General features: G+C 45.9%; 1 protein-coding gene across 2 annotated transcripts in view; it reads right to left on the bottom strand.

The window, feature by feature from the left end:
• RANBP10 (RAN binding protein 10) overlaps positions 1 to 12,992 on the bottom strand; it is a 59,687-nt gene that overhangs the window by 42,954 nt on the left and 3,741 nt on the right. Inside the window, exon 1 of one of the 2 annotated variants that reach the window (XM_054579307.1) lies at positions 2,368 to 2,510. The exons of the other annotated variant lie outside the window; for it this stretch is intronic. Coding sequence (XP_054435282.1) covers positions 2,368 to 2,405 — 38 coding nt within the window. The 5' untranslated portion in view covers positions 2,406 to 2,510. Of the gene's footprint in view, positions 1 to 2,367; positions 2,511 to 12,992 lie in introns of those variants that run through there. 2 annotated transcript variants of the gene reach the window in all.

Here is a 12,992-nt window from a genome sequence, read left to right as displayed (position 1 = left end):
CTGGGTTGTGGACCAGGTCCCTAGTAGGGGGCGTGTGGGAAGCAACCAACTGAAGTTTCTCTCTGACACAGATGTTTCTCTCCCTTTCTTTCTCCCTCTATTTCCCTTTCTCTAAAAAATAAATAAAATCTTTAAAAAAAAAATAAGCTAGTCGCAAAAAGACAAATACCACATGATTCCACTTATATAAGGTATCTAGAGTAGTTGAATTCAGAGATAAAAAATAGAATGGTGATTGCCAGAGTCTAGGGGGAGGGAAGAATAGGGAGTTAATGTTAATGGGTTAAAAAGTTTCACTTTGTGAAGATAAAAATAGTTCTAGAGGTGGATGATGGTGATGGCTGCAACAATATGAATGTTTTTACACTAAAGTAAAAACTAAAGTAAAAACTTTAGTAAGTGTACACTAAACTGTACACTTAATAAGAATGGTTAGACCTGGCCAAGTGGCTCAGCTGGTTGTCCCATACACCAAAAGGCTGTAGCTTTGATCCCGGGTCAGGGCATACACCTAGGTTGCAGGTTGGATCCCCAGTTGGGGCGCACATGGGACGCAACCAATATCACATCAATGCTTCTCACATCAATGTTTCTCCACCTCCCCCCACCCTCTTCCTCCCTACCTAAAATCAATAAACATATCCTTGGGTAAGGATTAAAAAAAAAAAAAAAAGGAATGTTTAAAATAATAAATTTTATGTTATATATATTTACCACAATGAAATAAATACATACATATTAATACCAGTGTTTTAAAAATAAAGTCCAAGTCCACTGTCATCAACTGTAACATGTTACGATATAAAGTCTTTTTTTCTCTTCAAAACCAGGAATTTGGGATCTAGGGAGACAACATGTTACCTGCCCTGTCTTTCAAAGGAGTCATCTCTGGCCGAAACCAACAAAAACCCAGCTCCTGGATATGTGCTTATTCAGTTCTGATAACCCGCAAAGATCAATCCCCAAACCCAAACATCCACGCACAGGAGATAGAGCCTAAGGCTGTAGGCTCCAACCCCGGGTCTCATGCCGCAGTGGACAGAACAGGTGCAATGCCTGCTACCCACTCCCGGATGCAGGCGCTGCAGGAAAAGCCCCAGCCCTCAGAGAAAAAGCACAGAGTCACAGCAGTGCTGGGCACATAATGGGCATTCAACAAACCCGAGGTTCACCCACCTGCGGGCTGGTGAAGAACCTTATCACCAGAGTCACAGGCTCCCTCCCTGCCACATTTCAATGGAACTTCAGTTTCTAGCTGGTATGAAGTCCTAGCAGAGTTATGTGACAGATAAGTGAGCCCTGAACTCAGTTCCAACATCCCTAGTACCATTCTCCTCTTGCAGGCACTTCATTTTAGCACCGTGAGATTAAAAGACTTAGAACCATAGAACCAGCGGCATACAGGTAGAGGAAAATTCACTTCTCCATTCACTCAAGAGAAATCTAAGCAGACCTGACGTTCCCTCTCAATCAACAGCGGGTAACATCTGTAGTGCTTTGCTAAGTTCTGGACCAATGTGGTCCCGGCTCTCCCATAAACTGCTAAGAATGAAGCAAAACAGTAAGGAGGGGGCATAACAAAAACCCCAAACCCAGGAACCCAAGAATGTTCTCCAGGACACATGCAGTACCACCTCTGCATTGCTGATCTCTGGTGGCACATGAAAATAAATAGGTTATTGGAGCTGTCCAGTCCTTACTAAAGTTGAGTAATTCAGTAAAAACAGGTGTGGTTAACTCTCTTTCCAGAAACCCTTACAGTCATTCACCAATTCCACAAAAGTCTTCTGTGCCCAGTACGGTGCTGGGGACACAAGGGTGGAGGCCTGGGCTCAGTGCCTGCCCTCCTGTGGTTTCCAGGGCCAGGGCAGGGGCAGGCAGAGGGCTGGGGCACACCGACCTGGGGATTCCCAGGCGAAGTGAGGCCTAAGCCAAAACCTGGTCAAGGAAATGAGAGGAAAAAGGGGAGTGTGTTCTGTGCAGAAGCAGAAGAACGTGCTGAGGCACACAGGCAAGAAAGCAGCCCCATGGTAAAGGAACTGAGAGAAATTCAGTGTAGATGGGTCTCAGCTTGGGCAGATCTAAAAGGAGCCAAAGCTGAAGCAAGAGACAGAGGCTATTCCCAGCCAGCCTGCATATTAGTTTAAGGAGTATGAACTTCACAGGGGATTAATGGAAAGCTACAGAAATGGTTTAGAAAGGATGCAGCTCATCAAATAGCTGGTGTTTGGAAAATGGATTGAAGAGGCAAATTTGGAGACTACCCAAATCATCCAGTGGAAGATGACAGGGCTGGACAAGGCCGGGAGCAGGGGGATGAAGAGACATGGAAAGAGCCAAGTCGTCTTTAGAACATGGGGAACTTACTGGGTCAAGGCGAAGCTGCCAAGGACGCTATCCAACATAAACCAGTCACCAAAGAAGAAGCAGTTCTCTGAGACCCACGTGGACACTCTGCAGCCCAAATGCCGAGCCAGTCAGTTGGTAAGCAGCAGACTTTCTCCACCTCTGCCCTGTCCCTGACATTTTACACTCTGCACAAACATCTGAACGGGACACACCCCTGCATCACACCAAATACATCAGACAAACCTAGACTCAAATCTAACCTCTGCCTCTAGTTCACCATGTGCCCAAGGGAACATCACATGCTTTAGTCCAGAGAGCCCTCAGTACAGCCACTGAACAGGACTAGGCAAAGGAGCACCTGGGCACAGAGCCACGAGGACTGCTGGGGGGTGACCGTCCGTTAGTGCATGCACTGGAGGCTCTTCTGGCATGAGACTCTGATAAAGAAAAGCAAGTCATTCTCGAAGGCCTGGATCTTGGGATATCTACTGCCTACTTATTTGGGATTGCAGGGCTGAAACAAGAGGAGCATTTGGTTCCTTCTTGGTAACAGGTCAGGTGGTACAAAGGAGCACTAACCTAGTGTACCGGCTGCCTTGGACACCTGGGAGTGGGGCAGCAAGGGCTCTTGCCCCCAAGCAGGTGACTAGAATAGACAGAGCTAAGCTCCCCTACACGTCATGTCTCCACTGGGGCTTGCTTTTCAAGAAGCAGGATATATCTGAGGAGCTTGGGGAGAAAATAATTTACCCCCACATAAAAATATAGCAAAATGGAGAAGAAATACTGTTTGTCAGAGAGGTGAGACGGCCCGTAAGTGTAGAGGGACAACAAATGAGCTCTTCGTGGCAGTGAGGCCATGAGTCGGCCTCTACCTTCTCAATTTCTACCCTTCACTGCCAAAACCATGATGCACAGCCAGTGCTAGAAGAGTGACTTCGCCTCTCTGTTGGGCCCCAGAGAGAAGAGGCATCAGGCAGGCGCTGCTCAGGCCAAACTGGTGTGCAACGACCAGAGAGCAGGATGAAAGAGGGGAGCAGTTGCAGCAAAGGCCCTAGGCTGACTCAAGAGCCAGGTCCATCCGAGGCTCTCACCGCCCACTGCAGGCAGCGGGACTGAACTGGGGCCCTGGAGAATAACTTGCCTGGAGAATGAACCGGTGGCTTCAGTGCTACCTTCCACCTCCCCTGCTGACTCTCACAAAACAACTGCCTGCCTGCTGAAACTACTGCAGTCTCACAGACAGACGCGAGCACACTTGTCAGCTTGGATTCTTCTTTTTTTCTCTTTGGTTTTCCAGATTTTCTACAATTAATAGAAGTTACTTTGATAGTAACAGAAAAAGTCATTTCAGCAGCCAGCTAATGGTCGCATATGGAGGTTGTTGGGTCTCGTGCATTTCAGAGCGAAAGGACACACAGAGGTACCTGGCCTTCATGGTCAGTTCCTTAGTACATCCAGTCCCTTGAGTCTTGACAGGAAGGCAGAAGAGCACATCTTCAGAAGCAGCAAGAAATGGTCAAAATCCCCACTTAGCCCTGACAAGCATGGTTCAGTTGGTTGAGCGTGGTCCGGCAAAACAAAGGATTGCCAGTTCGACTCTTGGTCAGGGCACATGCCTGGGTTATGGGCCTGGTCCCCAGTTGGGGCACGAGAGTGAAGTGATTGATGTTTCTCTCCCTCTCCTCCCTCCTTTCCCTGCTCTCTTAAAATAAGTAAAATCTTTTTCAAAAAGTCCTGTCCTGGCTAGTGTGGCTCAGTGGATTGAGTGCTGGCCTGCGAATCACAGGGTCGCCAGTTCGATTCCCAGTCAGAGCACATGCCTGGATTGTGGGCCAGGTCCCCAGTAGGGGGGCGCTCAAGAGGCAACCGCACACTGATGTTCCTCTCCCTTTCTTCATCCCTCCCCTCCCCTCTCTAAAAATAAATAAATAAAATCTTTTAAAAAAATTATTCTTGCTCAGCAGAGGAACTGGGGCTCCAGTTCCCATGGCACCTGGAGCACCCCAGGCACGACCCAGAGCACACACTCAGGGGACCCTGCTGCAATGACACAGGATCAACACATCTCCAACTGACTAGAATTCTTCCACAACCCAGGCAGGCCTGGTGGTAGACAAAGGACAGCACCTTAGAAACAGGACCTCTGGACTCTCACACCCTCCAGAGATGTACAACAAGGCCTGGAGGAGAAGACCAAGACTTTGCTGGAACCCTTCACGGGTCCTGAGAGAAAGCTTGGAGCATTCCACAAAAGGAACATCTTTGGCAACAGTCTGACATTCCCTTTCTGCCTCCTAAAGAAAAGCACCTGAAGAGTTTTAAAGTGACAGCCAATATTTTACAGCAGGGGTCCAGAGACAACACTCCAGACCTGAAGCCTGGTCTCAGACGCTCCAGCCTAATTCAGCTCTGTGGGTCTTGCATTTCACCCCACATCTCGGGTGGCCTATCAGAAGAGGAAAGATTGGACTGACGGGCTCCTAAACTTCTTCTCAGTTCTGACCTAGAGACTTCAATTCTTGGCAGAATAATGTCTGTGTTGCAAATGTGCTATAACTCAGGTGCCAGCCCAAGATAGGGTAGACCCTACAACAGCCATCAGTCACCACAAAGACATTAAAAGAAAAGAAAATTACAGAACAATACTCGTATGCCTTAAGAATATAGATGCAAAAATCCTCGATAAAACAGTAGTGAACAAAATACAACATTTTTAAAAGATTATACACCATGACCAAGTGGAATTTATCCCAGGAAAGCAAGAGCAGTTCAACATAAGAAAATCAATCAACATAATAAACCACTTAATAGAATGAGCGAAAGAAATCCACATGATCATCTCAATGGAAATAGAAAATGAACTGGACAAAATCCCACATCCCTCCATGACAAAAATACTCAAAAGATTAGGAATGAAAGGGAACTTCCTCAACCTGATAAAGGGCATTTATGAAAAACCCACAGCTTACAATTCCAATGGCGAAAGACTGGAAGCTTTTCCCCTACGATCAGAAACAAGACAAGGATGACCACCTTTCACCACTGATACTCAACACTGTACTGGAAGTTCTAGCCAGTGCAATTGGACAAGAAAAAAAAGCATCAATATTGAAAGGAATAAGTAAAACTGCATCCATTTGCAGATGACATGATCCTATATATAGAAAATTCCAAAGAATACAGAGAGAACCTATGAGGGCTAATATACAAATTCAGTAAAGTTACAGGATACAAGATCAACATACAAAAAGTAATCATGTTTCTTTCTATTACTAACACTGAACAATTTAAAAAGGAAATTAAAAAGGTAATTCCACTTACAATAGCATTAAAAAATACTTAGAAATAAATTTAACCAAGGAAGCAAAAGACTTATATGCTAAAGAGTATAAAACACTGTTAAAAGAAATTAAAGACACAAATAAATGGAATACTATCCCATGTTCATGGATCAAAAATATTGTTAATACTGTCCAAATTGATCTACAGGTTGACCACAATCCCTACCAAAATTCCAACAGTCTTTTTTGCAGAAATGGAAAAGCATATCCTCAAAATCACATGAACTTGCAAAGGATCCCAAGTAGCTAAAACAATCTTGAAAAAACAACAAAGCTGAAGGATTCGTATTTCTTGATTTCAGAACTTAATATAAAATTACAGTAATCAAAATATTACTGGCATACAGTAGACGTATAGACCACTGGAACAGAATAAAATATCCATAAATAAACCGATAAAACTATGGCCAAATTACTTTTGACAAGGATGCCAAGTCCATTCAATGAGGAAAGAATGGTCTCTTCTTACAACTGGTGCTGGAATAACTGGATGTCCATATGCAAAAGAATAAAGTTGGACCCCCTACTTCCTACCATATATACAAATAATTAACTTAAAAGGAATCAATGATCTAAATGTAAGAGCTAAAATCATAAAACTCTTAGAAGAAACAGGGGAAAAGCTTCATGACCTTGGATTTGGCAATGTATTTTTAGATATAACACCAAAAGCATGAGCAAGAAAAGAAAAAAAACAGATAAACCAAACTATCAAAATTAGAACTTTTATGCATCATAGGACATTATCAAGAAGGTGAAAAAGATAACCTACAGGATGGAAGAAAACATGTAATTCATATACCTGATAATGGTTTAAGATCTAAAATATATTAAAAATTCCTGCCCTGGCTGGTATGGCTCAGTGGATTGAGCACTGGTCTACAAACTGAAAGGTTGCTGGTTCAATTCCCGCTCAGGGCACATGCCTGGGTTGCAGACTGGGTCCCCAGCTGGGGCATGCGAGAGGCAACCAATTGATGTTTCCCTGACACATCAATGTTGCTCTCCTTCTCTTTCTCCCTCCCTTCCCTCCTCTAAAAATAAATAAAATCTTTTTAAAAATTCCTGCAAGTCAATAACGAAAAGACAAACAACCCAACTGTAAAATAGGCAAAGGACTCTCCAAAGAAGATAAATAGCCAATAAGCACATGAAAAGATGCTCAAGATCACTAGTCATTAGAGTTGTAAACCAAAACCACAAGAGATACTACTGCATATCTAGGATGGCTACAATAAAGAAAAGTATTGGTGAGGGTGTGGAGAAACTGGAACCTTGGTACCTTGCTGGTGGAGACGTAAAATGGTGTAGCCACTCTGGAAAACAGGTGGTTTCTCAAAAAGGTAAACACAGAATGATCCAGCAATTCTACTCTTTAGGGCACTGACAGATGTGGCTCAGTGGACTGGGAGTCATTCTGCAAAGTAGAATTTTCTAAATAAATAGATAGATAGATAAATAGATAGACAGAAATTTCTATTTCTAAATAAATAAATAAGTGAAAATTATAAAAATAGAAAAGAGAGACTCAAACAGATACTGGTATGGTAATGTTCATCGCACCATTATTCTCAAGAACCAGAAGAGCCAGAAGATGGCAAAAACCCAGGTGTCCATCAACAGACGGACGGATGAACAAAATATGCTACATACATACTGCCATAAAAAGGAATGAAATCCTAATACAAGCCACGATATCAATAAACCTTGTAAACCTTAATACTAAACGAAATAAAAAGCCATAATGAAATAAAAGACATAAAAGGACAAATGTTGTTCGACTGTACTTACATGAGTTATATCTAGGCAAATTCATAGAGACAGAAAGTAGATAAAAGGTTACTAGGGGTTGAGAGGAGGGGGGAGTGGGGAGTTATTGCTTAATGGGTACAGAGTTTCTGTTTGGAGTGATGGAAAAGTTTTGGAAATAGATAGTGGTGAAGGTTGCACAACACTGTGAATGTAATTAATACCACAGAACAAACTAGTTAAAAATGGTTAAAATGGCATCTTTCATGTTATATGTATTTTACCATACACACGCACACACAGAGCCACCGAGAACACCCCTTTGGCTCTGCACATCGGCATGAACCCCATCTGGCTTTTCTGGATGAGACAAGCAGGCCTTGGCACAGAGCGCAGTGGAAAGCATCAGAGTATTCTGGCCTCACATCACGGCCAGAAAAAAGAAGTCCCTCACTGCAAGTACACAGCAGTTGACAAAAGTGAAAAACAAAGACCTGGCTCTTTTTACTCTCTATCAATTTCTTAGTAGGAAGGTAGATTTTATGGGCTGGCAAGCCGATAGGCACTTTTAATAAATGTTGCGTAAGGTGTATGAACTAATGACTATGGCACTTAATCATTTTTAATTTAAGCTCTATCAACTGCATGTCTCCAGGCCCACAGAGGTCTGGTAGGGAGTGACAAAGAGATAAGAGACAAGCTCTCCAGACTCAGGGCTGGTGGCTTTTGGGGGCTGCGCAAAAGTACTAGTTCTGCTGCCACTGTCTGGTGAAAGGGCCAGTCACCAATGCCCCTGCCCCTGGCCCCAGACCCCCAAGGAGTTACTGGACTCTCACCTGACAGTTTCATCACGACATCTAACACCTTAGCCACAGCTCAGCAAGCTGGCAATCTTGTTCCTATCAGAACCTGCCCCAGATAAAGAAATCAACAACCTCCGAAACAGATCTCAGGGACCATGGCTACGAAACGCTCCCTGGGAGACATTTCAAGTAAAACACCAAATGACATTCAGGTCTGAAATGTGGGCTAATATTTGGTGCTGAGGGTTTTAATTCATAGCCTGATGGGGCTGCTTAAAGCCACAGTCCATGACACTGGCTACTATGTGCAAGCTGCTCCTCTAACAGCCATATCCTACCCTACCCTTCCACCAAGAAGCCACCCACTCACCCACTGAGCCCACCTCTATGCAGGCCCCCCATGAGAAGCGAGTCATTATAGAAGTTAACGAACAAGCATGAGCACCGTCCAAGGAAGGAGAGGCCTGAAGGCAAAGGGGCTTTTGAAGACAGGAGGTGCTTACAAAGAAGGAAGGTCGTTCTGAATGTGCGTCAACAGGCCCTCATGTGTCCAGCTGCCACCAGCACCATCAAAACACCCAGAGAGCCCTTGTTGGGTGGCTCAGTTGGTTGGGGCATCATTCTATATACCAAAAAGGTTGTGGGTTTGATTTCCATTCAAGGCATATATATAGGTTGTGGGTTCAATCCTTGGTCAAGGTGTGTACAAGAGGCAAACAATCAATGTTTCTCCCTCACATTGATGTTTTTCTCCCTTCTCTCCCCCTCTTCCTCTCTAAAAGAAACAATGAAAACATCCTCAGGTAAGATTTAAAAAAAAAAAAAAATCAGTTATAACTACTGATAAACTTCTGGCATAACAGTTATTAAAAGAACATTCTATAAAAGCCCCATGCCACCCTGGCTGGTGTGGCTCCATAGCTTGAACGCCGGCCTGTGGACTGATCGGTTGCTGGTTTGATTCCTGGTTGAGGCACATGTGTGGGGTGTGGGCCAGGTCCCCAGCTGGGGGCATGCGAGAGGCAACCAATCAATGTTTCCCTCCTTTCCCCTCTCTCCAAAAATAAATAAATAAAATATAAAAAAAGAAAAGAAAAATCCCATGCCACCCTGGTTGGTGTGGCTCAGTGGATTAAACACTGGCGTGCGAACCAAGGGGTTGCTGATTCAGTTCCTGGTCAGGCCACATGCCTGGGTTGCAGGGCATGTCCCTGGCGGGGGATGTGCAAGAGGCAACCAATCGATGCATTTCTCACACATTGATGTTTCCCTCTCTTCATCCCTCCCTTCCTCTCTCTCTAAAAGTAAATAAAATCTTTAAAAAAATAAAATAAAAAATAAAAAGTCCCATGCCAATTTCAGACACATGGTATTATGTAAACTGGATTATAACCAGTTGTATTCAACAAACCATCCCCTCTGTTTCTTTGGTTTTAGTTCAGCTCCTCCTCCACGATGTCCTTGAGCTGGGCCCCTCAGACCATATGGGCATGGCCGCCCTTCTCCTCTCTCTACCTCTTCTCATCCTCCAACACCCCCTGCCCTGAAGGCCAGTCTGTTCTGTCTCAGGATGAAACTCGGACCAAAAAATAGCAGCTGCATGGTGCACTGTGCAGTGAAAACCTTCTGGGGCTCTGTCTAGACAAGAATGAATGCTGTTGCCCCTACCCCTGTGGCTCAATTGGTTGGGCATCACTCTGCAAGGCAAAAGGTCGTTGGTTCAATTCCCAGTTAGGGCACAGGCCTAAGTTGCAAGTTCGGTCCCCAGTCGGGGCATGTACAAGAGGCAACCAATAGATGTTTCTCTCTCATATCATTGTTTCTGTCCTTCTCTTTCTCCTTACCTTCCCCTCTCACTAAAAATAATTACAAAAAAAAAAAAAAAAAAAAAGGAACGACTGTTGTTTTCAGTATGTTTTCCATGGAAGCTGAGGGGGCAGTGGGTGTATTTGCCTCCCAGAATCTATAGGAAACTTCCTTGGCATCCCAGGACATCTCTAAGCAGGAGAGGAAGATAGCTCCAGAGGGGTGCAAGAGACTTCCCCAGCCCCTCCCCCAGCGCCCCTACACAGTACAGATCACCTTTTTCTAGCCCCTTCAAGGCATATGAAGGGGCGGGGTTATGTTCCATCATCAAGTCCTCTAGCCTCATTTCTAGCAATAGAGCCGTGACCTTACTTTTCAGTTACAACAAAATACTGAGCATCCTGGGGCTATGATGACATTTCATGTGAATTTTGAACAGAATTTCTGAAGAGGCAGAGTGACAGCCCTGCCTTTAGACATCATGTTACCCATCCTTCTCAGCAATCACTCCTTTCTTTCCAACCTGATCCCTGACAACAGAGAACTAGTGTGGGGCCCTTGATTCTTTCCCACTGACCCCAGAATAGGATGGCACACTGTGCCTGCCATGCAGAGCTGAGTCCATCCTCCTATGCTCCAGCCCAACGAGCTCCCATTTCCCCTCGAAGAGGGGGTCTCCCTTACATGGTGACCCATCTGAAAAAAGGACCAAACATTCATAAAACAGAAAAGAAATGGGAGCACAAAGGGGGGGGGTGCTGTGTGAAATGAATTTTATAGACTTCTCTGGAGGCTAATCCTTGACCAAGGAAGTCCCCAGTTATAAAGAAAAAAGCCACACACACCCCACTCTCAGCCTGCAGTTGAAACCAGATGGTGACGTACACTGAGCAGGAGGGAGTCCCAAGGAGGCCCAGATGTGCTCAATGCAGGGTCAGGTCCTACCAGAAAAATGGACACCATGTGGACTCCAGACCTCTCACCCTACGCTCAAACAGACCAGGGCTTTAGTCCCCTACACAAATAAGCAATACAATACACCAAGATGCTCCAGAGCCCAAATGCTCTGTATCTCCAAAACAGTGCAATGTGTTACTAGGGAGAGATGCAGCCCACAGCTCAGCCTCTGCCCACGATGCCATAAGTGTTGGGGGTAGTGAGGGAGAACAGGGCACAACTGCCACCTATATCTGCCTTGGGCAAGGACAGCACCTATTTTCCAGGGCAGGCAGGACATGGCCTTCCCCAGGTCCACAGATGAGTGCCCAACTTCTCAACAGCACTATACAATGCACAGAGATTAAAGTGGGGGATCCAGGGGGGCGATCCAGACATAGACAGGAGGACCTGAGCACAAGTGGCTCTCCACACCAGAAATGTGGCAGGTGAGATCTTAATTGAATGAGTGACTCCGGGTTTCCAAAGGAGTTGTCTTTCATTATTGTCTTGGTAAAACCAAAATACCAGAAACACCTGCACATGCAGAGTCCTTTCACCTCTAAGTCTCCCTAGCTATCAGTCTTCAACACCCAACCTCTGCATCTCACCATGCAAAATAAAGGCCAGCCAAGAAAGAAAAAAGACCATTGCTGTCGGAAAACCAGGCACAGAGTCAAGGACCCAAAGCTACTGGCCCACACTGGACAGGGCTCTCAGCCAGAGGGGCCAGGCTAACCTAGACCAGAGAAGCCTCTTCTCCCCCATCCACTCTCAAAAGTGTAAACAGATCCAAAGTCCTCACAAGCTGCCACTGCCCTCGGGGTAAAGCCCATGCTCCTGGCCCACAGCACACAAGCTATTTCTGAGCTGGCCCCTGCCTATTCATGCTCTGTGTTCCACATCTTTTTATGCACTGTTCCTTCTTCCTGGAGCATCTGCTTCTCATTTCGTTCACCTAGAACCAAGTCATCCTTCCAGATTTAGCATCATCACCTCTTCTATGAAGCCTTCCCCAAACTCTCAGGTACAGGAGGAAGTCCAACCTCTGGGTCACCCCGGGTATCGTGCACACCATGACTGGCCTTTTCTATATCATTCTGTGAGTCTGGTGCACAGGCAGATCTGTCTCCTCTCTAGAGACCTCATGCCTGTGCTCCTGGGGCCCAGGCCTAGAACTGGGACAAAACAATGGGTGCCCAAACAATCGTGGTGTAAAGAATTAATGGATATATGCACTGCTGCCTGGCCAAAGAAGTCAGCTTCAGGTGCAAGCAAAGGCAGGCGGGCTGTGCCAGAGGCCCCTGCTCAGGGCCCGGGCGCCAACTGCAGAGAACCCCCACAACTCCATCCAGCGCTCTAGCCCAGGCTCGCTGTTCTTGGGTAGAGCCACCCATCACATGTCAGAAGGCCGCCACCGCTGGGATGATGTTACAGTCTATTTTGAGGGTCACCCTGGAGCATCTGTCAGCCTGGCCAGCCACACCCTCCATGTGTCATCACAAACTGCCAGGAACACCCACAGGTCCACAAACTCTGACTGAGCAAGTCATTTCCCCCAGCGACCCTCAGCCTCAGGCCCTCCCTGGCTTCCTAACAAGATCAACCCAGATGCCCTTATCTCCTGGCCCCAGTGGCAGGGCTCTAATGCCTCCCCGCCCCACCAGACCTGCTCCTGGGGTTCCCAGCTCTAGTGACTCGGCAAAAAGCAGCTGAATCCCATCAGTCTGTGCCACACTCTTAGCTCAAGTATAAGTCCCTTCTTCTCTGCTCTCTCTTCTATTTGGAGAGCACCAGAAAGCCCAGCAACATGACCAAGCTAGTTACCGACCTGACTCATTTTAGGTGCAGGTGTTCTCACCTGCTGGGCAACTCCGACCCATCCCTCAAACCCATGGCCAGGCTCTGCCTCCGCTTACAGAGAGCCTTTCAGTCTGTTCTCTACTGAGTAGGCCACAGGCTCCTGAGGATAAGGCTGGAGCTCCTGTGCTGGCTTTACCTTCGT

This window comes from Pteronotus mesoamericanus, unplaced genomic scaffold (assembly GCF_021234165.1).
Source record: "Pteronotus mesoamericanus isolate MK-2021 breed Mesoamerican mustached bat unplaced genomic scaffold, CSHL_Meso_final contig_52, whole genome shotgun sequence".
NCBI lineage: Eukaryota > Metazoa > Chordata > Mammalia > Chiroptera > Mormoopidae > Pteronotus > Pteronotus mesoamericanus.
The sequence above is the reverse complement of the archived record's forward strand: the minus strand, read 5'-3'. Positions and strand labels throughout refer to the sequence as shown.